The 23,169-nt window shown below is 51.1% G+C and overlaps 1 protein-coding gene across 2 annotated transcripts in view; it reads right to left on the reverse strand.

The window, feature by feature from the left end:
* Positions 1–20,983, reverse strand: part of RAB11FIP3 (RAB11 family interacting protein 3) — an 80,585-nt gene extending 59,602 nt beyond the window's left edge. Inside the window, exon 1 of one of the 2 annotated variants that reach the window (XM_075059324.1) lies at positions 20,308–20,983. In XM_075059324.1, coding sequence (XP_074915425.1) covers positions 20,308–20,625 — 318 coding nt within the window. In that variant the 5' untranslated portion in view covers positions 20,626–20,983. The remainder of the gene's footprint in view (positions 1–20,307) is intronic. The other variant, XM_075059326.1, reaches the window with a different exon arrangement.
* Between the last annotated feature and the right edge of the window lie 2,186 nt (positions 20,984–23,169).

The following is a 23,169-nucleotide window of genomic DNA, read 5'->3' on the forward strand; positions in this document are numbered from 1 at the left end:
CTCAGAGCTGCTTAACTCATTACTCATCAGCAGGGTTTGCCTTCTTTTTGTTTTGTTTTTCTTAAACCCAGGTATGTGTTTATACAGGAGAAATAACACCTGCAACACACTCAGAGCTGTTCACCTGCATGTCCACGTGGTTTTGAACACACTGCGGGGAGGCAGGAGATGTCTCTGCTTCAGACATCCCACCTCCCCGCAGCAGCAGTGAGGACGCTGCTGGCACGGAGGAAACCACAGGGCTGAGACCATAAAAAACACTCAACTGTGCTTCTAGGGGGTTGCCACGAGAGAAACTCCCAAGCCCCAGCGTGGCACAGGCTTGCCCGCCTGCTGGCTTACTCCATCATGAACAGGGAGAAGACAACACAAGCATCTTTTCCAGTTTTCTGGGGAACTTTTTTGTTAGGCAGATAACAAAACTGCTGAACTCACATGGCACACATTGACTTGGGTGAGTCAGGCTTCTTGTATGTTAAACAAAGGTATTTTAGACTAATAAAAACAACTCTTAGGAATGTGTTGGTTCCAGTTAATGCATCTGGCAGCTTGAGTTCAGAAACTGTAGCTTAATTTGTTATCTGCGTATACAGATAACAGAAATGCAAGTGACATTTAATCAGACTTGATAAGCCTATAAGTGATTATCATGACGCACTCTAAAGTGTAGTTTCTGTAAAGATCCAGCCATGACGACATATGGGACGCGCAAGGCAGGGCTGCTCACAACACTGCTGCAGTGTGGGCAGCTTCTCAGGACTAAGGAGGGTTTCAAGCCCTTGTGCCAATACCCCAGCAAGGCACCTCTCCCACACCGGTGCTTGTGCAAAAGAGATAGAGCAGTCAGGCAAGTATTTTGTTTATGGAAAACAGCCACCTATGTATTTAAATAAAGCTGTGGGCAGGGGGAAATGTTTCTTAGAACTTCACAACCCTGACATTACAGATGCAAACAAAAGCCACACAACTGATGATGCTCAAGCCCACAGTAGTATGTCTGTGCTGATCCAAATTTGCTCTCCAAGCTTAAAAAGAACTCTGACCATTACCGATTGAGGCAACATCACCAGACTGAGTGTGAGTGGCGACTGACACTCGGAAGAGCTCACAACACAAAGAAAACAAGAACACCAGCAGTGCCTGCCTAGTCCCCACAGTCCCTACAAGAAGCTGCCTGGGGAGAGCAGAGGCTGTGTCCTGCAGGCCAGCACCCAGCATCTCCCAGCACCCACAGCGATGGAGCCAGGGATGCTGGGGGGGTAGTGGTGCCTTTACTGCCCATGAGCATCTGAACCTGCCTCCACCACCGCTGGGGCCACAAGCTCCAGAAGCTTACTACCTGCTCACAGGAGTGCCACCTTCTAACTCTTCTGCACCCATTTTCTGCTATTTCAGCAACTGCCTCCCAGTTCTACCACCAAAAGACATGGTGAGGTGCAACTGTGATCCCCCTGGACCGTATTCTTCTCCCCGAGGGGTCCCAGCCTGCCCACCCTCCCCCTGCAAGGCAGCTGCTGCAGGCCCTTGGCCATTTTAATCATGTTTCCTGCTCCCTCTCCAGCCCCCTCATCCTTTTGGAAGATGAAGGCCAGAACTGCATACACTATTCAAGACAGGGCACATCAAGATCTTGAACAATGCCAAACAGAGGTCCTTGGTGTTACTCTGATACCCCCCTCCCGTGGCCCACTGTCTTGTTCACACCTGAGCTGTCACGGCACTGAGCCGCCCGCACTGAGAACAGCCAACAGCAGCTCCAGCATCTCACTCCTGGGTTGTAACTGTCTGTTTTCTCCATGTCTTCATTTTGATGACTAGGCTAAAAACCCTACCTTATTAGGACAGTTGGGAAAAGCCCCCAAGCATTATGGCTCAAACTGTTTTAGATAAGCAAATATTAGCAGTTCTGAAGTCACAGATTTGTTGTTTTTAGCTGAAGACTAATCTGCAAGAGTGGAGTAGTTAACACTGCACTCCTATTAGCACAAAAGTTAACACTACTAAACTGCAGTGTTAAGCTAAAAACAGGCAGATATAAGCCACAGCCACAGTGAGGTTCCTACTTTTTGGCCAGCAAGAAATATTAAAAATAAAGGTTTTACTTAATGTGTGTGTTCGTAGCTGGTTACAAAGTCTTCTTGAAGAAAGAGCAGCTAGAAATACAAAGCATTAAAGAGTCAAAGAGGACTATGTGGTTTAAATAGCTGATTTAAATCCTGGTGGAAAGCGAGAGGTTTAAACTACTTGCAGTCAATCTGCCTTAAGCTGAATATGGACACAAGCCTGCAGAACCAGAACTGATGGCAAGAACTGCTGAAGGGGCTCTGCTCACCCCTGTGCTGGGGACGAGGCACAGCCCAGACCAAAGGCAGAACAAGCTCCTGGCACAAGTCCATTAGGGATTTTTCCTGGTAAGGGACCCAGAAAGGGAAGCAGACTGGGGAGGAGGAGGGAGGTCATCTGGCAACTCAACAACAGAACAAGAACTACTCATTGACCAACCACACTACCACATCTTCTTCTGTATTAAAGAGCTCTGCACACTGGGAGGGCATTTCACCTTCCAAAACCAACAAGATTCGCTGCCAACCAACACCCACCTCCAACAACCCCCTCCGACCGAGCCACTTCTGAGCACGGGTGCCAGCACCACACCGCACCGCTGGACCGGCTGTTAACAGCTTCCCCACTGTGTGGGGCAGAAAAAGAGCTTCCTTGCTTCGATGCAGTGAAATCAGTAAGTGATTTCGAGCCTCAGCTAAGCCAACAGTGACAACTCCAAATTCAAATTAACACAAAGGCTTGGCAGCCACACCAGGAGGTTTTCCAGGAGGTGAAGGATTCCCCAGCTGTGAGTAGACCTGTTAAGCAGGCAGGAGGAAAAGGAAGCTCCGGGCCTTTTCTCCTTATCCTTATGGATGCTCCATGTCTCCACCACATAGCAGATGGATTCAGCAGAACAAAATATCCACTGTGCTTGTGTTAAGCATCGATCTCCGAAGGAAGCGAGGGCTGTGCTGGCCAGGCAACACCCTCCTTGTAACCCCTGAGCCTGCCAGAAGTTTTCCTTCATATTCTGGCAGAGACTGAGGCTGAATCAGCTTCCAAACAGAAATTCTTTTGAGGGGTGAAATGAGGTTGGGAGATTTCTAGTGGCCACAGCAGTCAGGCACCCCACAAGGAAGAGCCAGCAGAGCTCAGCTCCTACAGTCGTAAGGCATCTCACACAGATGATGCTTCTAGCCTAGCCACAACCAGGGCCACGTCTTGCCCTTCACACCACAAGCTAGTTATTTGATGATACCATAGTGGGAGTGATTAGTCAGCATTTCAGTCCTGCTTTACTGTACACATACTCTGGAAGCAAATCCAAAGGAGACAAAGAAGAATCAATGCTGACATATTCCTGATAAATATCCCCAAATACTCAAGGCAGGCCAGCAAGCAGGCTGCAGTTCCCACCGAGAACTTGTGCACCTGCAGTCTCGCATATGCTGCAATAAGCAAAGACAGATGCTTTTGCCTTGAAGTTGCTCCCTCCTTTCCTTGGAAAGGATTTAACGTGTGGTCTCAGTCTTCTGAGTAATAGGACAAGCGCCAAGGTAAGTCATGGGAAACTGAGCGAGAGTGAAGATCTGGTCTGCTTAACAGATGACTTCTACTCTCAGGCCCCCAAAGGGACCAACCATGTGGATTATGTGCAAAAAGAACCTAGAGAGATGTTAGAGACCTAGAGAACCCAGAGAGCTGGTAGAAAGACACCAAGAGACCTGTCTAGATAAGGAACAACATGCCAGAGACTTACCAAGACTCTGGTTGAACTGAGAATCTGGCTTGGTGTGTTTTAGCCACTTGGGCAATCAACAGGGACAGACCAGCCCATCCAGGAAAAAGTCCACAAAACCAGTAAGCCCAGTCCAGATTCTGACTTATTGCTGGCTGGACCTTGATTTTAGCCTGCAACATCAGATGAACTGCCAACACAATCACCAGAGGAAGACCTTCACCAGGGAACTTGTTGCCATACTTTGACTTGATGACAGTAGCCAGCGCTGGCTGGGGACTGTTGTAAAAAGCAGCAGCTACCTGCAAGCAGTTCAAAACACATTTGCATTTCACTTATTAAAAACTATTTCTATAGAAAGGCAAAGGTTTAGCCTAAAAAGTGAGTATTGAGGCACTCAAACCAGAGCTTTGAAAGCAACTGCTCAGCACAGGGGCGGGTTGGGTACCCCCACCTCAGGCAAGCATTCCAACAACGAGGTTGTGGTGGGCAGAGAAAATACGTGGTTTCACATGTACATCCTGGCTGGCTCCAGCTCCCGGCCCCTCTGCCGCTGACTGCTGGGCTCGGCAAGCTGGGCTGCGCACACAAGCCCCCTCAACGTGAACATGTAGTTGTCAGCAGGCTGCAAGGCAGGGACCGGGGCAGGGAAAGACCATCCCACTGCAAGACTCAAAAGGAGCAGAGCTCCACTACAGCGGGATGAAATGAGAACAAACGCCTTGGGCGCCTGACACCTACACAGCCCCCTCCTGCAAACCCACAACTGTCCCATGCACTTCTGACCACCACCTCTTCCCAAACTATCAATAGGAATTTTTTCTCTCCTGAATGGAATATTACAGGAGACTAACAGGTTTAAGGACCTTACCCTTGTCTCTTCTCTTGCCCTCCAGAAGAAATGGGAGCCTTCATGGTCAAATTTAAACACAGAACGAGGCAGGACCAGGCAAGGAAGCAGGATCCATGCTAGACAAGCTGCAGCTTCAGCATCAGCTTCCACAGGGCCAGTTTTCACCCAGTGCCTTTGAAGAAAGTCTATGGAAAGAAAGCAGCGACCCCTTCAGTGGGCAAGGACCCCAGGTAAGCTTGAGGGGAAGCGAGTAACTGCAGCTTTTCACCATCACTGTTAACAGGCCAGCAAGGTTTCCAAACATTTATGTAGCTGTTTAATCAGCTTTGCACGATCAAGCACAGCACATGCAGACATCGTTCCCCGTGCATCTGTACGTTCAGCTTGAACACTGACTCTGAAGTAGTACAAACAGAAAATAAAACTTCACTTTTATTCCAATGTGAGCTTTTTCTATCAGCCTCTGCTTTCCATTTTCACCAGCTGGACCACACTCCCCTTTGCCCGCACGTTCTGCTGCTTGGATCTCTGCCCAGCTTGGTGCAAGGCTCCACGCTATGTTAAACATGCCCAAAGTCAGACTTTATCTTCCGTTTGGCCTTAAAAAAAGGCTGCTCAGACTAACTCTCCTCATCTGAAGTCTTTGGATTGTAGCAGAGTCTGTTTTACAAGGCCCTGTTCGCAGACAGCCTGCTGTGTCCGGCAGTACCAGGTTTGCCTCCTTCATACTGCCAGTAAGAAGGGTCTCAAGAAGGGAGAACAAAGGGACGGCAGGAGCAGACCCCTGCCAGCCAGCAGCCACTGCGTGTGCCAGCACACTTTCTCTGCCAATTTACAGCTTGGGGAGTTTCAAGCAACACAGAGAACCAAAAATGTCCTAAAAATCCAGTGGATCTTGGAGCTTTAAACATAGGAAACGCATTTAATTGAATAAGCAGGTCCAGACCAATTCTGGGTATACAGGGGCCCACAAGGCCTGCTTGACTGAGATAGGACATGAAAATCCAGGCACTTCTCGCATAACTCTGACTACCTTCTTCTGTCTGCAAGAAGCCCAAATCTGCTCTGAACATCTTTTATCTTTGTGGGAAAAACAGTATTGTAAGTCACACAATCCCTGAACTCAAGCGGAGAGAAAACTGAGTGCCACACTGGCATAACTGCCAAATAGAGGGGATTTTTAGCTAGCAATACTCTAAAGTGCAGGAGCAGGCTCACGCCAGATGCTCTCCTCTTTATGTTTAGCCAGATCTTTGGCCTGAAGTGGTACACAGGAATTTAACAGAGCGAGCACACGCAATGTAAAAATCTCTCATGGTTATGCAAAGGTGGCTGCAGCATCTCTACCCTCTGCATTTAACAGAAGGATATGAGCCAACGTACTCATTTGTTTGTAAAAACCCACCTTGTGTCTCAAGGCTAAACCCACACTTTCAAGGAAAAAAAATATATTTTTAAATACTAATTATAGAAGTCAGAGTAGTTGTATTTTTCAATCTTTGGGAAATGTGCAAACGTGCTGGAACTGCTGAACCTCCTGCAGCCGAATACTGGAGCAGCTGTGCAACTTGCCAAAGACATAGCTGTCCCTATACAGCCGTTCTCTTTAGATCACACAGTCACTAAATCAATGGGTTGCAACGTGATCAGCTGAAATGAATTGATCCCTGTTAATGCAGCATTTGTCTGGGCTAAGACCACATCTATCCCCCTGCGCTGGGTGCTGAGAAAGCATTGACATGCCGACAGTGTGAGCATAACTTAATGTTGCTTCATGCAATGTATTTCCCAGAATGCTGCTGTGATCTGAAGCACAGCCGCACTGATCCTAAAGCCAGGAACACCCTTTCCAGCACTTCACTTCTGTGGCTTCATCAACATAAACAAGCAGGCTGAGTGGAAGGCTGATAACTCAGCATTACACTGGCTCCAGCAATGTTTATAGGAACTGACTTGGTAATTTGTTAAAGGATCTGGCACTACAGAAAGCAGGCAGAACCTCAGAGCAGGTTTCTATTCTGCTGCAATTACACCTAATTAACTAACCTTTAAAATACCCTCAAGGGGGCAGACCTCATTACAGGGAGAAGCAACGGTCAATTGTGAGTAAGCAGTGCAAGAGCTGCATTATTTATTTCGCAAGTGGCGGCACTTATCCAGGGCTGCTGTGAGCATGTTGCTCTCTGAGCCTTTTCAGGAGCTCCAGAGGAGATGAGCGGGCAGACTGTGTCTGGTCAAGTCTCTGTTTAAAGGTCCACCACAAGCAATACTCAGTGAAGACGCTTTCTGCAACATCCCTCCCACATCAGTTCACCTGTCCTTGCTGTCACTTCAGTCCCAGAGACTTCAGGAACTGCAGGGCCCTCTGCAATCAGTCTAGTACTTGAAACCAAGAATCAAGACATCTTTCCGAGAAGGAGACAAAGAAAAAGATTCAGCCTGGTTTATTCGCATCTCTTCCTGCTACAGAAGAAACAATCAAACCTACTATTTAAGGCAAAAAGGGAATAAGCCTCCAGTGGTTCTCCATCAGCCTGCAAGTATTTAAAGAACTGGAACGAGAAAGGGATCACCCACAAACCAAGGGAGAGAAACCGCCCCAGCAGCTCAGCTGTTTCCTTGAAACAGAGCAAGCTGCCCAATGGGAACAAGCTCCCCTCCTTTCCTACCTGCCCAGGAAGACTATATCCTCACCATTGAGCACATCCACTTGCCTAACAAATCCTCCTTCCTCCTATTTATCCAAGACAAAAGCTGCTCCGCACGTCATCGGTTTTTGATGCATGTCACCTCCTTGGGGCAGTTTCTAGACCTATCTTGCACCCAACCAGCTTTGGCCCTGAACCCCAAGGCACGATGCGACTTGCCAGCCTCTCCCAGGGTCAGCGGGCTCTTTCTGCAGGCACAGGAAATACCGGAGGAGAGAGATGCAAATACATAATGAACAGGAGAGAATTCCCTCCCCAGCAAACTATGACTTTCCCTTTTTGGAAGGGGAAGGAAGAAGTCTCCAAGTCAACCATAAACCAAGAACAAGCCCAAAGTTGATGCAGAGGAGACTTGCTCCTGCATTTCCCTCCCAAAGCCACTGAATGCCATCTGCATTGGGAGTATGCAAAGGAAAAGACTTTCCTTCCAACGCTCAAAATTCAACAGGAAGAAGAAAAGCGAGAATATGTTTTAAAGAGCTGGCAGCCAAAAAAGCCGGAGGACCCAGACCCTTCCTGCCCACCCTCACAAGAAACCAGAACAAATCAGTGCATCCAGCCAGACCCTTGGCGCATAGCACAGAACTGAACTGCAGGATGTCTTCACCAGCCCAGATTACCCATATTCAGCAGTTTTGGGTTTTTTACCTGCTGGTAGAAATTCCTCTGGTCTGTACTACGTAACAGGCATGAGTATAGGACCTTTTTGGAGTAACCCTACCAGCTCCAAGGCTTATCTGCAGGCAGCCTTAATACTTCTATACTCACTGCAGCTTCAGGAGCCTTGCTTTGTCCTATTTTTAAGTGTATTCTCAAACTTCAAGTATGACTATTTCCAAATTGTCCATCACTTGTTGTCACTGAACCGTAAAAACATATTTAAAGAAAAAAACTTCCAAGGATTGTTTGAAAACATTAACAGGAACATAAGTTAACCAAAATGGTTTTATCCAAATTTAATTGCATTTGTCTCAAGTGTTCCAGATTTCCTGTCACTATCTAAGTGCTCAAAGGCTTCAGCAGCGACACTCTACTATAAACATATTCATTTGTTTAATGAAACTTGAAAAGTTTTCTTCCTCCACCCTCCAAAACATGGAAGGCTTTGTTTTTAGCTTTTGTTCCTCTAATGACATGGGAAACCTGTTCTCACCCTTCCAAACACACAGCTCAGAGGCAGGAGACTGGATCAAAATAAAAAGTTTAGTGCTGGGTTACTTCTTACATAAAACAGATGCATTAATGTAGGCTGGAGCCACCCTTGGGGGAAGAACCAAACGCCACAACCGAAGTCACCCCAGGCTCAAGGCGGGACCGCAGCATCCTGCCGGAGCACAAAACTGGGGCAGAAAGCCTACACAGGATTTCAGAGCTGACCTGAACAGACAAGAAGTAACTCAATAAAACATGCCTGGAGGTCACACACTGAGGACTAGGCATTTTAAGACACTGCACATTTTGCGGTGCCTGGTATCGTTTTATGTCAAGTCCCCTGCAACAAACCCAGGTATTTCTGTGATGGGGGCTGTTTGGTTACAGAACAGACTGTCTGGGCTCATAAATCCAGGACTGCAGCTTTTGCTTCTGTTTCGTCCCAGCCAGGTTAGAAAGCAGCGCAAAAAATCCCATGCCATATCCCAGAATAAATCCTCTCGCTAGCTCAGGACTTGCTTTTACTAACTCACCCTCTCCAAAATACGATTTACATGCTATAATCTCTAAAACAAGATCATAATAACCAGAAACAGGAGAAATCCATTACTGCCAACACACAAACAAGCAAGCCATGAGAGCAGGGGCCAGAGAGTTGCATCTCTCAACTTGCAAACCCTGGGAATCTGGTGAGCACAAGAAGCTTCTTGGGCTGCAGAGGTGAAGCCCAGGTGAGTGCAAGACACAAGCCTGTCCCCAACCAGGCAGCTAAATATTAGAGAGCCCAGCACAAGAGAACTAACTCGCCTTTCCCAGCCAGACTGAGCCTGCCACACTGTCAAAACTAAGTTTATCATAATACAAACAAGTGTGATTCAGAGATCAGCAAAGCATAAAGACTGATTTCTTTTTTAGAACTGCTTCAAATTATTTCCCTCCTTTTGGCAACCCTTCACGCAGCCTTCAGAAAGGACTGTTTGTGCAAAGGCAAGTACACAAAGCAGATGTGCCAGAGCGGGGAAAAAAGCCCAGAACAGTTTCTAGGCTCAGAGGTAGATTCTCAGAAGAAGGAAAAAAGAGGCTGAGATGCCATGCATAGCTTGGGAAGCCCAGGACTTCAGGGTGGGATTGTAAGCACCGGGCATACAAGCCTCATCACAACAACAAAAAAAACCCACCATGACAACGTTAATGCTTCTCCAGCACCCACCACATGCGTAGCACCTATCAGCTCCTCCAAGCAGAGGAGCAGCAAGAGGTCTCGATTCTCCTCCCCATGCTCCACCACGGCTTTGCAGGTCTCTGCCAGGCTGGCAGCCATCGCTCGCCATTCACAGGGGATCTGCCTCTGCACTCTGGGCTCTCAGTCCTACTTCTCCCACCAGCAGCCCTCCATCATCCGCTACATCTCTGCCACGCCACCCATGCTGTCAGCCTGCAGCCATGATGCCACCAACAGATGGATGCTCCACAAAGCCTGAAGAGATGCAGCACAAAGCCCAAGAGCAAGTTCCCTGTTGCACACCAAGGTCTCCGGCACCTCCTTTGGACTTTTCAGGGCAAGTAGCGTTCCACAAGCCTTGCTTCTGCTCTTTGCATCCTTCTGCTGTGCTCCTGCCAGCACAGTAGTCCCAGAGCTCCAAGTAGTCAGGAGAGGATTAGCTAGTTGCTGCGCTGATTTAGCAGACATAGGAAAAAAAATTCCATAACGATATCCAAATTTTACTTTTTTTCCCCCCAGCTGTAGTCTCCTCATGCACACACAGTGAGCAGGGCAAAGAAGTGCCACAGCCCTGGAAAAAATAAGGAATGTGGCCATGCAAAAGGGAGGCAACAGATGCCTTTTAATCCCTCCACAGCCAAAGGCAGCAGCAAAAGCCACAAGGTCCTGATCAGCTTTTAAAGCCAAAGTGGAACTGAACATTATTTTCCCATTAGAAGAGTTTCACTTTCAACACAGCTATACCTTCCCCAAGCAGAAGGGCCCCTCAAGCAGCCCCCCTTTTCATGCCGCATTTGCTCAGGACCACAGAACCACGGAGCAGCCGCATGGATCCCGGTCCTGCGCCGTGCCCTGCGCCCCGCCACAGCAAATGCTCCCCATTTGTTTCCTGCCCTTGACAGCTTCTGTTCTCTAAAAACTGTTGCTTTGGGCTCCTTTTACCTCCTGCACATTTTGCTTGAGCCCAGTTTCCTATTGGACTCTGGCAAATGGATTTTCCACAGGGCTGTCGGCAGTCGGCTCCGCTGAGTCTTGCCAGATTACACAGCTCCCAGCACCAGGTCCTCTCCCTTCGGTTTTACTCCTTCTCGGGGGAGAGGAGTAAGCAGGAACAGCCCAGCAGTTCGCAAGCTGAAAACCCCTTCCAGAAACAGCAGTGACTCAAAACTCAAGTGTATTCTACTCTATTTCACCAAGGGATACTATAACAGAGGGAACAGTAGCTCTTTTTTCTGAAAAGCTACAATGTATTATTAAAAAAAAAAAATAAATCAGGAGACTACCAGGCTGCTGTAACCTAACAGAGGGACATTCAGCCTACAAACAAAGCCTGGCCACCAGCTGTACCCAACCCTTGTAACACGGAGGGCAGCGCTGCTCTTCCCGTACAGCACCACAGGACAACCCCAGAGCTGTCATTGTCCCATGCCAGGACCCCAGTGGCCTCTGCAGTGCTGGGGACACACCAGAGCCAGGATCCATGCAGGCAACACCAGAACTGGTGTCATTTAAGCAAGCACTCGAACTTGCATCAAATACCACTGCCACCCAATTGCTTGCTTCAGCTTAATTAGTCACCTCAAATAAGACAACACTCAGCAAGCAAATTCATCAGCTTGGTATCACTGGTATTTCCTTCTATTAAAAGGGGGGTTTACTGTTAGAATATGAGGAGCTGGCCAGGGAGAAGCAGTGCTCGGAGCATTCCAAGCACCGGGCAGCCTGAACCCCTTCTCCCAAGCAGCCTCCGCACGTCTCTGCTTTAAGAGCAGTTTTCTCCCTAGAGAGGGGAAAGACCCTGACCGAAACCAGAACTAAAGCAGGCATCGACCCCAGGATGTTCACAGCTGCAAGGAAGCCTCACTCCAGCAGCAGCAGAGCCCCATCCCAGACCCACAGCTGGCAGTGCTCCTGCTGCGTGGCTGCTTGCTTCCTCACCTCCATTTAGAAAAACCCCAGCCCAGCCCCAAAACCACAACAGCAGCATACTGCGGAAGCACCTACCACCACTTACGTGGCATTGATTTTCTTTGAGTTCTGCTTAAACTCACTTTCAGCCTGCTCTTGCCCTGCAGAGCAAACACCATCCACTCGAGCTTGGCGGTAGCAGCAGTTTGGGAGGAAGCTGTCCCCAAGGTTGCCTTCAGTCGTGTTTCCTCCTCTTCCCTTCCCTCCTCCCCCCTAACCCACAAGGCCGTTAATAACATACTCTCTGACCTGTACCAACTCCAGCAGAGACTCTACAGACAAGGGGAAATCTCATCACGAATCAAGGTTTAGGAAGAAGAGACAATTTCTGTCCAACTCTGAGCAATGTAGAAAGCCCAAGCTGGCATTTGCGCTGCCCCATTACATCTTCAGGGCTATTCCTTGGGCTCGGATGCTTTGGGCTCCCAACACCAGGGAAGCCAGGCACCACTGATATGAACTGTGGCCCCTCCACTAAGCATACGGAGGATGAGCTCCCTTTGAGCCTCTAGGTATTCCAGCATCTTCCTGCTACTACACAGAAAGACACAAGAATATTAAGAAACAGTGATTTTTATGCCTTATGAAATCTGTGATGTCTCTCTCCCGCTGTGTTCAGATAAAGTCCTGTCTCTGCTGGGAAGCCTCAGACCTGGAGCTACAGCTCAGCAGCACCAGTGGCAAGCATCAGCCTTCAGCAGCATCCCACACGTGCTCTGCCATCGTCACACAACTCAGCCGCACGTGGACCTGCCTCCACCTGCGTCACCAGCGATGCAGAGGCCATCACAGCCCTGCTGCCCCCAGCAATGCTACAGCTCAGCACGGACCTCCTCTAGGCAGAAGCATCCTCTTAAAGATCAATTTGAAAGGGGAATGAAAGATGCAATGCTTTTGAAGTGGAAAATGAAGGCTGAGAGGGGCTTTGGGCGGGGGGTGGAGGTGGTCTGCCGGACTTGAACAGCTAAAGCAGCATGACTGTCTTGCAGACTTGGTTTGACTAGTTTGCCAAACAGCTGTACTGCAGATGTCACAAAAAAGCACCATCAGGAGAGCGGCTCCAGGCAGCTTAATGCAGCACCGAGAACATGCATTATAGTCCGACAGGAGGTGGAAATGCTTTTGGCATGTGGGAGCGCAAGAGTCATTAAAAGTACAAAATGCAGAATTCCCCAAGGACAAATTCACTATCTGTGTCAGCAGGCACATTTCACAATGTGAACACAGTAGCAAGATCTCAAATCACTACCTAATCCTATTCATCCCCGTGAACGCGCCTTCCTGCCAAACCACTGGCTCAAACCTGATGAGTCAGATGGCATTTTAAGCTTCAGGTTGTTGGAGCTCGCTTTCTGCCGCACCCCTAACCGGCACCACGCTCCCCTGACCGCAGCACGCCAGGTAAAACGTGCCACCAGAGAAGCACCACTGCTTCTAAGAAGCTCACCAAAACTAGTCTAGCAGCATCGTACCCACATTTTCCACGGATGTTTGAATTTAAGCAAACAAGCAGAGGGAAAGGCTGGCGTTGCTCACTCCAGGCTCACGTAGGGGAACCAGTCCTATGCCCTACACCAGAAGCCCAAGCAGGATTTTGGAAGGATGGAGCCAGGCAGGAGAAATAGGGAAAAGCAAGCTGTGGTCCACCCCCATCCTGTTGCCGGCTCTCACAGGGACCATACCAGCAGCTTTCTAGCGCTGGGAACCCGATGGTCCCAGGGCAGAGGGGAAGCCGAGGGTGGCCCAGCAGAAGCAGATCACCCTGCCCAAGCAGAGCTGTAGGCTGCGGCTAATGGGAAGTCATATGTTTCGCAAAATCAAAAGCCAGAAAGAAAAAAAAAAAGTCTGAGTTCAAAGCAGATCTCATCTGACAACAAGCGGCAAACAGAAGTCAAAACAAGAATAAAATTGAGGGAAATTATGTAGGCAATTGTTGTAATGACTATCAATTACTGGCTGTATTGAGTTACATAATGATATAAGCAACTCTGAAATGCTTTGAGAGCGTTCAGTTATAAGCAATACCAGGTCGAAATGACTCTGAAAGAGCCGAATCACCATGTTGTGGTGCAGTATCATATTCCAGTCAGTTAATTATGATGACCCCAATCCAGTTTTTATTAGTCATAGCCTTAGAAAATATCCTGCTCCTGAGAAGGGAGAAAGCATCTCATGAATCCACCTCTATCTTAGAGAGAGCTGCCCCACCCTGTGTGGGAAACTTTAAGCAAAACTTTGGAAGGATTTTTATTGCATAAAAAAAACCAAACAACCCCCCCCCCCAAAAAAAAAACCCACCCCAAGAAAAAGCCTTTCAAGCATTTTTAACAAATAATTAAAAAAAAAAAATCACAACACTGAAAACCTTTAGACGGGGTCCTTTTCCCCTGCTAGGGCTCCTGACCCAGCCTTGGCAGTGCTCACCCAGTACAAACTGGCATCACAGCTGGGGATTACTGGGTGCTGCATCTACACCCCACTTCCCTGGAGATCCTGTGTTTGCCTCCTTGCCCACAGCATTTGCCAACTGTACAAAGGTGGAACTGATGCTTCTGGGAACCAGTGGGGAGAACGTTTCTTTATTTGCAGAAATGATCTCAAATTCCAGAGGAACACATCTAACTTTTACCAAAATCTGTAATTAAAATAAATCAACACCCCACTTAGCAATAGCTGTATTCTCAGTCTGAAGGAGAAAGGAAGAATAAAAAGGTTTCTTAAATAAACTGGTAGCTGGGATAAAATTACCATCACCACCCTCCTCACAGCCCATGCAGACAAACCATGCCTTTGAGTATTCACGCTCCTGCCAGACGTGATCCAGCCCAGATAAGCCATCAATCTGATTATGGCCGCAAACATAAGTATGAAACATATCATCAAAAAGATCTGTTTATGGTATGATACGCTCCTAACCCGTCCCAGCCACTCTGAGAATGGACGCCTTCAAGAAGCTGAAAGTCAAAATTTAGCAGGAGAAGCAAAAACCCGGGAGCACAGAAATAATCTCTTTATTGGGGTCTTCGGGACATTTACAAATGAATAAACTTCTTTGCAAATTCCATTTTCAGCTAACCAGCAACCACCTCACCCAAAATACATTACACGAAATATGTTAGCTTGGAAGTGTTTTCGTCTCAGAGGGAGAAAGAAAAACTCCCATCTTCAAGCTCCCACAGAATACAGATGTGTTATTAATGATGATAAAACATCCTTTGAAGAGGGAGGCGGGCAGAAGCAGACTGAGCCCTGCGGTCTGCACCCAGCCAAGCCAGCCTGCTATTTGAGGTGAGGAAGGGCTCATGCCTGAACCAGCAAAATGAACGGGAGCTTTGCCATGAATTTCTATGGTGAAAAACTGGGCCCTTGGTCAAAGCAAGCAAAATATTTCAGATTCATTTCTCTTCCAAAATACACATGCGTGTCCACAGGCATGCTCAAACCTATTATACACCCACAGTATCACCCTCACTGCCATCCCAGCTCCACTCTCAATAGCAGACACCAAAGTTACACAGCAATTAAAGCCTCCGAAAGGTACAGCAGCAGCAACACAGAGGCAATTTAAGCTTCACTCACATTTACATGGCCTGCAAACCCATGCAAGATAATTTTAGAAATCTCTTTATAAGCAAAGCCTGTATTTCCTCTCCTCAAAGGGTGTAAGAGCTCTCAAAAAAATAAAAAAAAAAGTAATTGAGGTTTCCTCACAACAGTGATCCAAACTATTAGATTTCAGAGGGAAGCAGGAAAAGACTAAGGGGAATAGGGAGGACGTCCAAGATCAGATGCAATGTCAGCAACTCCAAGAGAGGACTATGCTGGAGGTAAGAAGCATTTGATCCAGGGTCTGTGTGCAATTCCCAAGGGATCCAGAGGTGAGCAGGAAAAGCAAGCCTGGATTCACCGGGGGTGGGGAGACACAGGACAACACGACACTAAAAAGCTGTAGTTTGACACTATCCAGACTTCATTCCAGAAAGTAATTGGCAAATCTTGTGGATTGTTCTATTTAAAAACAAAAATAAAGCCCACGGTTCTCTGCAGCCACTGTCTGGAGTGACATTTGCTACCCCCAAAATGCAATTTCTTCTGCAGCACTCAGCTCAGGCTAGGCACCTCATTACAAGAAGCTGAAAAGGTGGTGGGAGGTCAGAAAAGCACAACAAACCTGATAAAAAGCTTCAGAAACCATCATGCAAGGCAAAGTTTAAAGCTCAATATGGAGAGCTCAGCTGAGGTTTAGCTGATGTGGGGGCAGAGGAAGGCTGGTAGTCAAGCACAGATACTTGAAGGATGTAAGTATTAAAGAAAGTGAAACAAAGCACATTGAAATGAAGCTTGAACTGATCATCAGGAGAAAAAAAAAAGCTGAAGATCTCTGTCAGAGCACAGAGGGCAGAGATGCCATAGAGCTTGGAGCGTTTGAAAATAGGTTAGACAAACTCTGGGACTTCTCCTAATTGAGCAGAAGCAGCGAGATCATGTGGTGCAAGAGGCTCTTCCACCTCCAACTGTCTTCTAGATCAAAACAAAAAAAGGAAAAAAAAACCCTCCGAGATGCCAGCAGGATAGCTTCTCCTCATGCCTTACAAACACTCGGTTCTCCTCCACCCCGACGCGACCCTGCATTTCTAGCTAGTAACAAATGTAGTGAGAAAAGGCTTGGCCTTTGTCACCACAATCGGACAGACACAGCGCAACTGTACAAGCAGCAAGACAAATTATGTATTTGTTGTTTTAAAAATATTGCACAATGGGCTTAGATTCTGTATAACCCACAGAACTGCAAGACACAACCCTTCTCACTTTACAGGGTGACATAAAAGTTGTCAAGTGTGCCTCTACCTCCCAACTCGCTGTCTAAACCAACCTTACTCTAGTCTTTGGTATCAGCCAGTGGGAACCCCTTTTGCTGCTACAGCACGCGCAGCAGCTCCAAGGGAGCATCGGATCCCTGGTGAAGCATAGTGATAAAGGAGAGAGAAAGGAGACAATAAAAATACACCACTGTTATAAACCGCCTCACATGCTACTAGTGAGTGGTCCAGAGGTTTTGCATGAAAAGTCAAGTCGCCCTCAAGACCTCTCTGCCCTGCATCTTGTTTACAAGTCCACGGAGCACATAACGGTCCTAGCAGGCTTTTCAAGTGGCACAATAGTTCGTATTTGACAAACATCCACCGGTTACAGATTGCTGGAGGAGCGTCACATGGCTGTATCTTCTCTGCTCAAGGCTACCCCTATCTAGGGAGTGTCATCCCCAGCTGATGGGACCTCAGCATCATCCTTTCCGTACATCTTTTAACATGAAGGTACTAGCAATAGCCTCAATCCCTATCAACTGTTATCATTTCAGAGAAGAACAAACTGTCTTTAGATTTCCATGCCTTGATCTCTTCTAGTTCATACCAGCACTTCACTGCCAATACTACAACCATGAAGCTCTTTTAAAGGCAGTCTTTTGACAAACAAAGCTACTTAAGCAAAAAACCAAGCCAACGCCCTCCCAATTTTTCTACCTATGGTTTTCATCATGCAGAGAAAAAAAAATCCTAACACATTCACAATCATGCCATTTTTATGGAATAAATGCCAGTTGGTCTCTTTTCTTTGACATTTAGCTAATAATCATTTCAGCCAAATAATCTGACAGCACTGAGCTCAGTAGCCCATAAATGCCTCTGGTGTTTTACTGAATGCTAAAGACAACACTTGCTGCTCTCCAGCTCCCCGGTACATGTGGTTATATACACACACACACTTTCCTTAACCCTTCAACCCTCTCTGAACCCTCAGATGAATCAGCTGGCTGCAATAACTTACTACGCTTAAATTTAGCTGTTTGTCCCACCACCACCCCATGCATATCTTCCATGCATCCACCCATGTGGGCAGAAGCCAGGAGGAAGGAGGGGGAGAAGAAAAGGAAGCAAGTACATCCTCCTCTTGCTGGGCAAGAGAGACAGTAAGAGGACTGGAATTTGAGGACTGGAATTTGCTCCTCGTTAACTCCCTGCCGACTGCTACCCGATACCTTCATGAGCCATCACATCCTGGAATCTCTCTTGCAAGCTTCCCAGTTCCAGTTGTAGTACAACCTTTGTTTACATCTTCAAGTTTCCTTTTAGTCATCTTAACACCATTTTACCCACCTGGTGATGTTCCTATCCTTTAACTTTCACCTGAGCTGGATTTCTATTTTTCAAAAGACCCCTTTTTGGCCCAAGTTACATCTGCTTAAAACAAAATAGGTCAAGAAGCTTCCCCAGAACTCTTCCCTTTATTACTCTGCACATCTGCTGGGAGCTTACAGACCCTATCACCAACCCCTTCTCCTTCACACTCAGCGTGCCCTCTTGCTTTTCTAAGCTGCAGGCTCGTTATAAGTCCTCTTGCACACAGAGGCATCACAAACACTACTACTTCTGTTCTGGGTTGCCTCTGCAAAAGGTACCAGGCTGCATTCCCTGGAGTGCCCATTACCTATTGGCTGAGCCATTGTCACATCAACCTCACCAGGGTGTTCAGCGCTTGCTGTACCAAGTGACAGTTGTTCTGCACGCCAAGAGCGAGCTATACGAGTATCTTGCTGAAGATAGATGTATCTAAAAAGCATAATGAATTTCAGCACGGACAGCATTACTGGTAGCTGTGCTCAGTGGGAAGGAACAAGCGACTTTAAAGGGACAGCCAAGGCAAGAAGCCTGCAGACAACCTGCAGACTTGTAAGCTGCGTCCATACAAACAGACAGCTTTTAGTAGCACAAAAAGCTCCCTGGATGTCCTGCTTCAATTTAAGAGAGACCTTAACAGTTTGCAACCACTCCTCAGGCAAAGATCTCAACGCACTTCAACAGGCTTATTGTCGCACCTTTGAAGCTCTGGCACAATTCCCATGTCAGAATCAAGGCACAAGGTGCTGCACAGGGCCGGAGCAGCAGGTCTGGGCTGAGCCGCACACGCTGCCGGCACAAACAAATGCCGGACCCGCCTGCCATGTCCCCTGCCACACACACACGGTCTGCCTGCCCTTATTTCCCATGTACTTGGGCTGCTCCATACCAAATGCGCAGGGAGAGGCACGCTAAGGTGAACAGTCCCCTGGTAAGCTCCCACCATGCCCCGAAGCGATGGCCATCACATACAGGGTCTGTGAGCCTCCACAGAGCGATTCGCATGCTGATGCGAACAGACCGTCTGCTTCTGCTTTCTCGGCTGGCAACGGCAATGGTGGGGGGGGGACAACGCACAGCGGCACAAAGCACCCGGACCACAGCAGGAAGATGAAAGTCTGAGGCTTTATGCTGAATAAAGCTTCTCTCACTCGGCGGGTGCAGGAGCACGTTCCCGAGATGATCTTGTGACTCCCTCCCAGTGCCATGACGCTACCTGGTTAATCACTCAATGAGGCACTAAGCAATGCCGCCTGCATGCACAGTGCCCCTTACCAGCAACCATCTGACAAAGAAGTTGCGTATCTCCACTTTACAGGGGTATTTTCTAAAAGAAATGCCTCTATTTTATCTTTAAGAGGTGCTTTTACCATGAGGACAGAGATAAAAAAAAACCCTCCTCCACCAAAACACTCCTTCACACACGACGATTTGCTTTGTCATGCCACTTTAATACACACACAGCAGCTACAGCTAGAGAATTAAAGCAGATCTCCTGGGTAAGCACATAGAAACTTCCTAACGATACCTACACACCTTAAAAATTAAATCTTTTTTCTTGTAGCAATGCCAGCACAGGCAATGTACAAAACGTCAACAAATTAATTTCCATCCCCTGCTAGAGCTCTCTCCATTTTGGGTCATACCAGGCAGCTTCAAATTACACCGCATCTGATCTGCTGCAAGGAAACACAAGCTCACCATGGTACAAAGCAGTGGAAAGCAAAAAAAAAAAAAACCGGCATTCAGGATTGTCAAACCCGTGCTGAGTGAGGTACTCCATCCTCGGCGTAGTGCCAGCAAGCCCACGCAGGGACCCTCAGTGGCGAGTGGGGCAAGGAGCAGCTTGAGATCCCGGGATCTCGCTGCTGGTCCCTTATGCACGGGAGCTGTTCGGACAAACCTCAACGTGTTATTGATGGAGAACAAAGAGAGGGGATGCGGGCTTCCAGCGGCACTGCCGAGATGCTCTCTTCCCAGCGGATCGGGACCCGGGAAAGGCGAGCTCCAGCCTCACCGGGCTCCGTCCGTACCTCCTGCATCCATTTAAGCCCACACACGCCCTTCACCCGGGACGACCCAGAGGCCGGTGATGCAGACGCTGCCCTCGCTCACGTTAAAGGCTCTTCCGAGGGCTGCGGACGACGACGACGACACCGGCCGCCTTCGCTCGTCACCCCTCCAGCAGACAGGGGACCACCAAAGGCCCAGCACAGAGGCTCCCCACAGGGTTACACCAACTGCGGCGCTGAGCCGTCGCCTCGCCTCACGCCCGGGCCCGGCGGGTCCTTCCCTGAGGCGGCACCCGGGGCACGCAGCCCCACGGACACCGGCGGCGGGCAGGGGTGCGAGGGGAGGTCCCGGCCCGGCAGGGCCCCGGGGGGCCGGGCAGGGCCCAGGCCCGGGGGCAGGCCCCGGTGCTCGGGGGGAGCCGCCGGCCTCACCTGCTCGGCACCGTAGGCCGTGGCGAACTGGACGAACTCCTCCACACGCACGAAGCCGTCGCCGTCGCGGTCCAGGGCGTCGAAGACGGGCCGGAGGCGCGGCTCCTCCTCCGGCCGGGCCGGGGGCTCGGCGGGGCCCCCCAGGGCCGGACAGTCCCTCTGCTCCGGCGGGGACCACGGCGGCGGCCCCGGGGCGGGCTCGGCGGCCTCAAGTGCCCATAGGCCCGGCTCCGGCTCCGGCTCCGGCCCCGTCCCGTCCCGCCGCGGCCCCCGGGGGAGCGGGGGCCCGGGCACGGCCGCCGGCGGATGCGGCTCCATTTTCACCGGCGGCGCTCAGCGCCCGCCGCCGCCGCCGCCCGCCCCACCGCTGCCCGGCGGCCATGCCCCGCGGCCATCGCCCCCCTCACATCGCGGCCGCCCGGCGGGGCGGTGCCGTGCCTGTGCCGGTAACCGGTGCGGCGATGCCGGTGCCGGTGCTGTCCCTCAGCGGTAGCTCCGCCCGCTCCCGGCCACACGGCTTTGTGCGAGGCGGCGCCGGCCCCGCCCGCCCGCCGCGCCGCCACCGGGGGCGGCCCCGCCGACCCGACCCGCCCGCCCGTCAGCGGCGGCTCCGAGCGCCGGGGCGGGGGGGGGGGGGGGACGCGGTTCACCCACCGCGGTCGGCGGGGCGGGAAGGCGGAGGGGGGGGGGAGCGGAAAGGAAGACGGCGGCGCCGAGAAACAAGCCCGCCGCCCGCCCGCGCCGCCGCTCCGGGGCAGCCCGCGGCGAACCGCCAGATCCAACCCGGTAGCCGCCGCAGTAGCCGGGGCGGTGACGTCACTCGTCTGCCAGGGCGGCCCCACCTCGACGCGGCGCGAGGCCGAGCGGAGGCCCCGCCCCTTTCCCCGCCCCGGCTCGTGCGCGGCGCGGGGCGGGGCGGGGCGGGCGGGGAAGGGCCACGCGGCGCGCGAGCACGTGCCGCCCGCGCCCCCCTCCGGGGCTGAGGTAAGTGGGGGCGGGGGGGGGGGGGTGTCACCGTGCACCGGGGCCTGCACACCCCTCCGGCGGGGCGGGGGGGGTAACCCTGCCCCGGGGGGACCACGGTAAACCGGGCCTCATGTACCCCACCGGGGGAAGGGGGGGGGGGGGTGTCACCGTGCACCAGGCCCCGCGCCCCCCCGCCAGGGCCCGCGCGTGTCCCCGCCGCCAGCGTCTGCCGCGTGGAAACGGGCGCCGTGGCACAAGGAAAGAGCAGGCCGAGGGGTTCGGTTGTCGGTCGCCGGCGAGGGTCCGCGGTGCACGGCCCCCCCCCCATTCTGCCGGGGCTGCCTGACTGCCGTCCTTTGAAGGAATGAATGAACAAGTTCAGGGGCTTACAGCCTGCAGACTCTGTGCCCCCGGCAATTTCTGCACGCACACGCCGGTGGGGCCCCGTCGGTGTTTGCACCTCCATCTCCTGTGCAGGTCTAATTAGCAGCAAACTTGATGAGCAAGGGCATCCCTGGCTGCAGCGATGCTGCCCAGGGCCCCTCATTGCCAGACCACCCAGGTGATGGCCGCCTGTGACGTCTCAGGACGAGCCTGGTGGGGGCACGGTGTGTCCCCCAGCACGGTTTTCCCAAAGCTGGGGACCCCCAGCACATTCGGCCCCAAAAGCTGGAGTTCAGCAACTCATGGGGGCCAGAGGGGGGTCCCTTGTCACTCCCACAGGAGGAAAGCCCAGGGCTGCACTGCCTGCCCCCCCCAGGCGACAACTGCCTGAACCGTCCCCTACAAAATCCCCTCGGCATTCTAATCCCCCCAGTTCCCAGACAGCTCAAGCGAGCAGGTTTCCTGCCTGCGCTCGCTGCCGCCCGGGCTGGGGGATAACGCACCTGCAGGGCTGGAGGGGCAAGCCTGACGCTGTGAGCTGCGGCTTTGCACCCCTCCGTGGGTTTCCGCAGCTCCAGGACACGATGGAGGTCGGGCTCAGAGCTCCTTCCGCTGGTGCTGGAGGTGCACAGCCAGGCTGCTGCCCTGCAGTGTTCCCCCTTCCCTCGGTGGCCACGGAGCCAGGAGAGCCCCGAGCCCCTGTGCAGGAGCTCTCCCTCCTTCCGACACCCCCAGGCTCTGCTCAGGCTGTGACCACCATGGAGGTCTCCACGCACAGGCAGGCAATGCAGGCAGCTCTGCCTGGCTCCATCCTCACCATGTGGGGTGGCACCCACACCAGCTGGGCCAGGAGCCCAGCTCAGCACCGAGCCCGTGGCACAGCCTGGGCTTGGCAGCAGCTCCAGGGCTGCCTCTCCTGCAGCACCTCTCCCCTCTCCTTTGTGCATCTCTTCCTGCTGTGGGGAGGGTGGAAACCTCACCTTGCTCCCCATCGTGGTTTAACAAGCAGCAGTTAAATATGTGGACCCTCTCAGAACAAGGGATGCAGGTCAGAGAGCAGAAGACTGCAGCTGGGACCAACAAACATCACACAAGTACCTTCTCCAGGAGAAAACACTTGTCCTGTTATCTTGGAAGAGGGATTTTGTGGCTGGAGGCAAATCCCAGGAAAGACTCAGGCAAAGGACAATGCCCAGACCCCAGATCCCCTTCCCCTCTGAAGGGGTCGGCGTGTTTCTCACCGCGTCCCTCAGGACCTCCCCATCACCTCTGCTGATGGACCCAATGGCTGCTGGAACCATCTCCCCAGAGCCAGCTGGGGCCAAGGAGATGGCAGGTCCCCAAGCACCGCTGGCCTGGAGTACTGGGACACAACAGCTACCAAAGGACTCTGCTAGTGGGACCAGTGGTTTTCCATCCTCCCTCAGGGCCCGATTCGTACCACCAGGATCGGTCAGCACAGCAGCTGGCTTTGCTCCTGCAGCAGCGAGCGATGCTCTGACCAAAGATGTG

The sequence above is a fragment of the Buteo buteo genome, chromosome 29 (genome assembly GCF_964188355.1).
Source record: "Buteo buteo chromosome 29, bButBut1.hap1.1, whole genome shotgun sequence".
Lineage (NCBI taxonomy): Eukaryota > Metazoa > Chordata > Aves > Accipitriformes > Accipitridae > Buteo > Buteo buteo.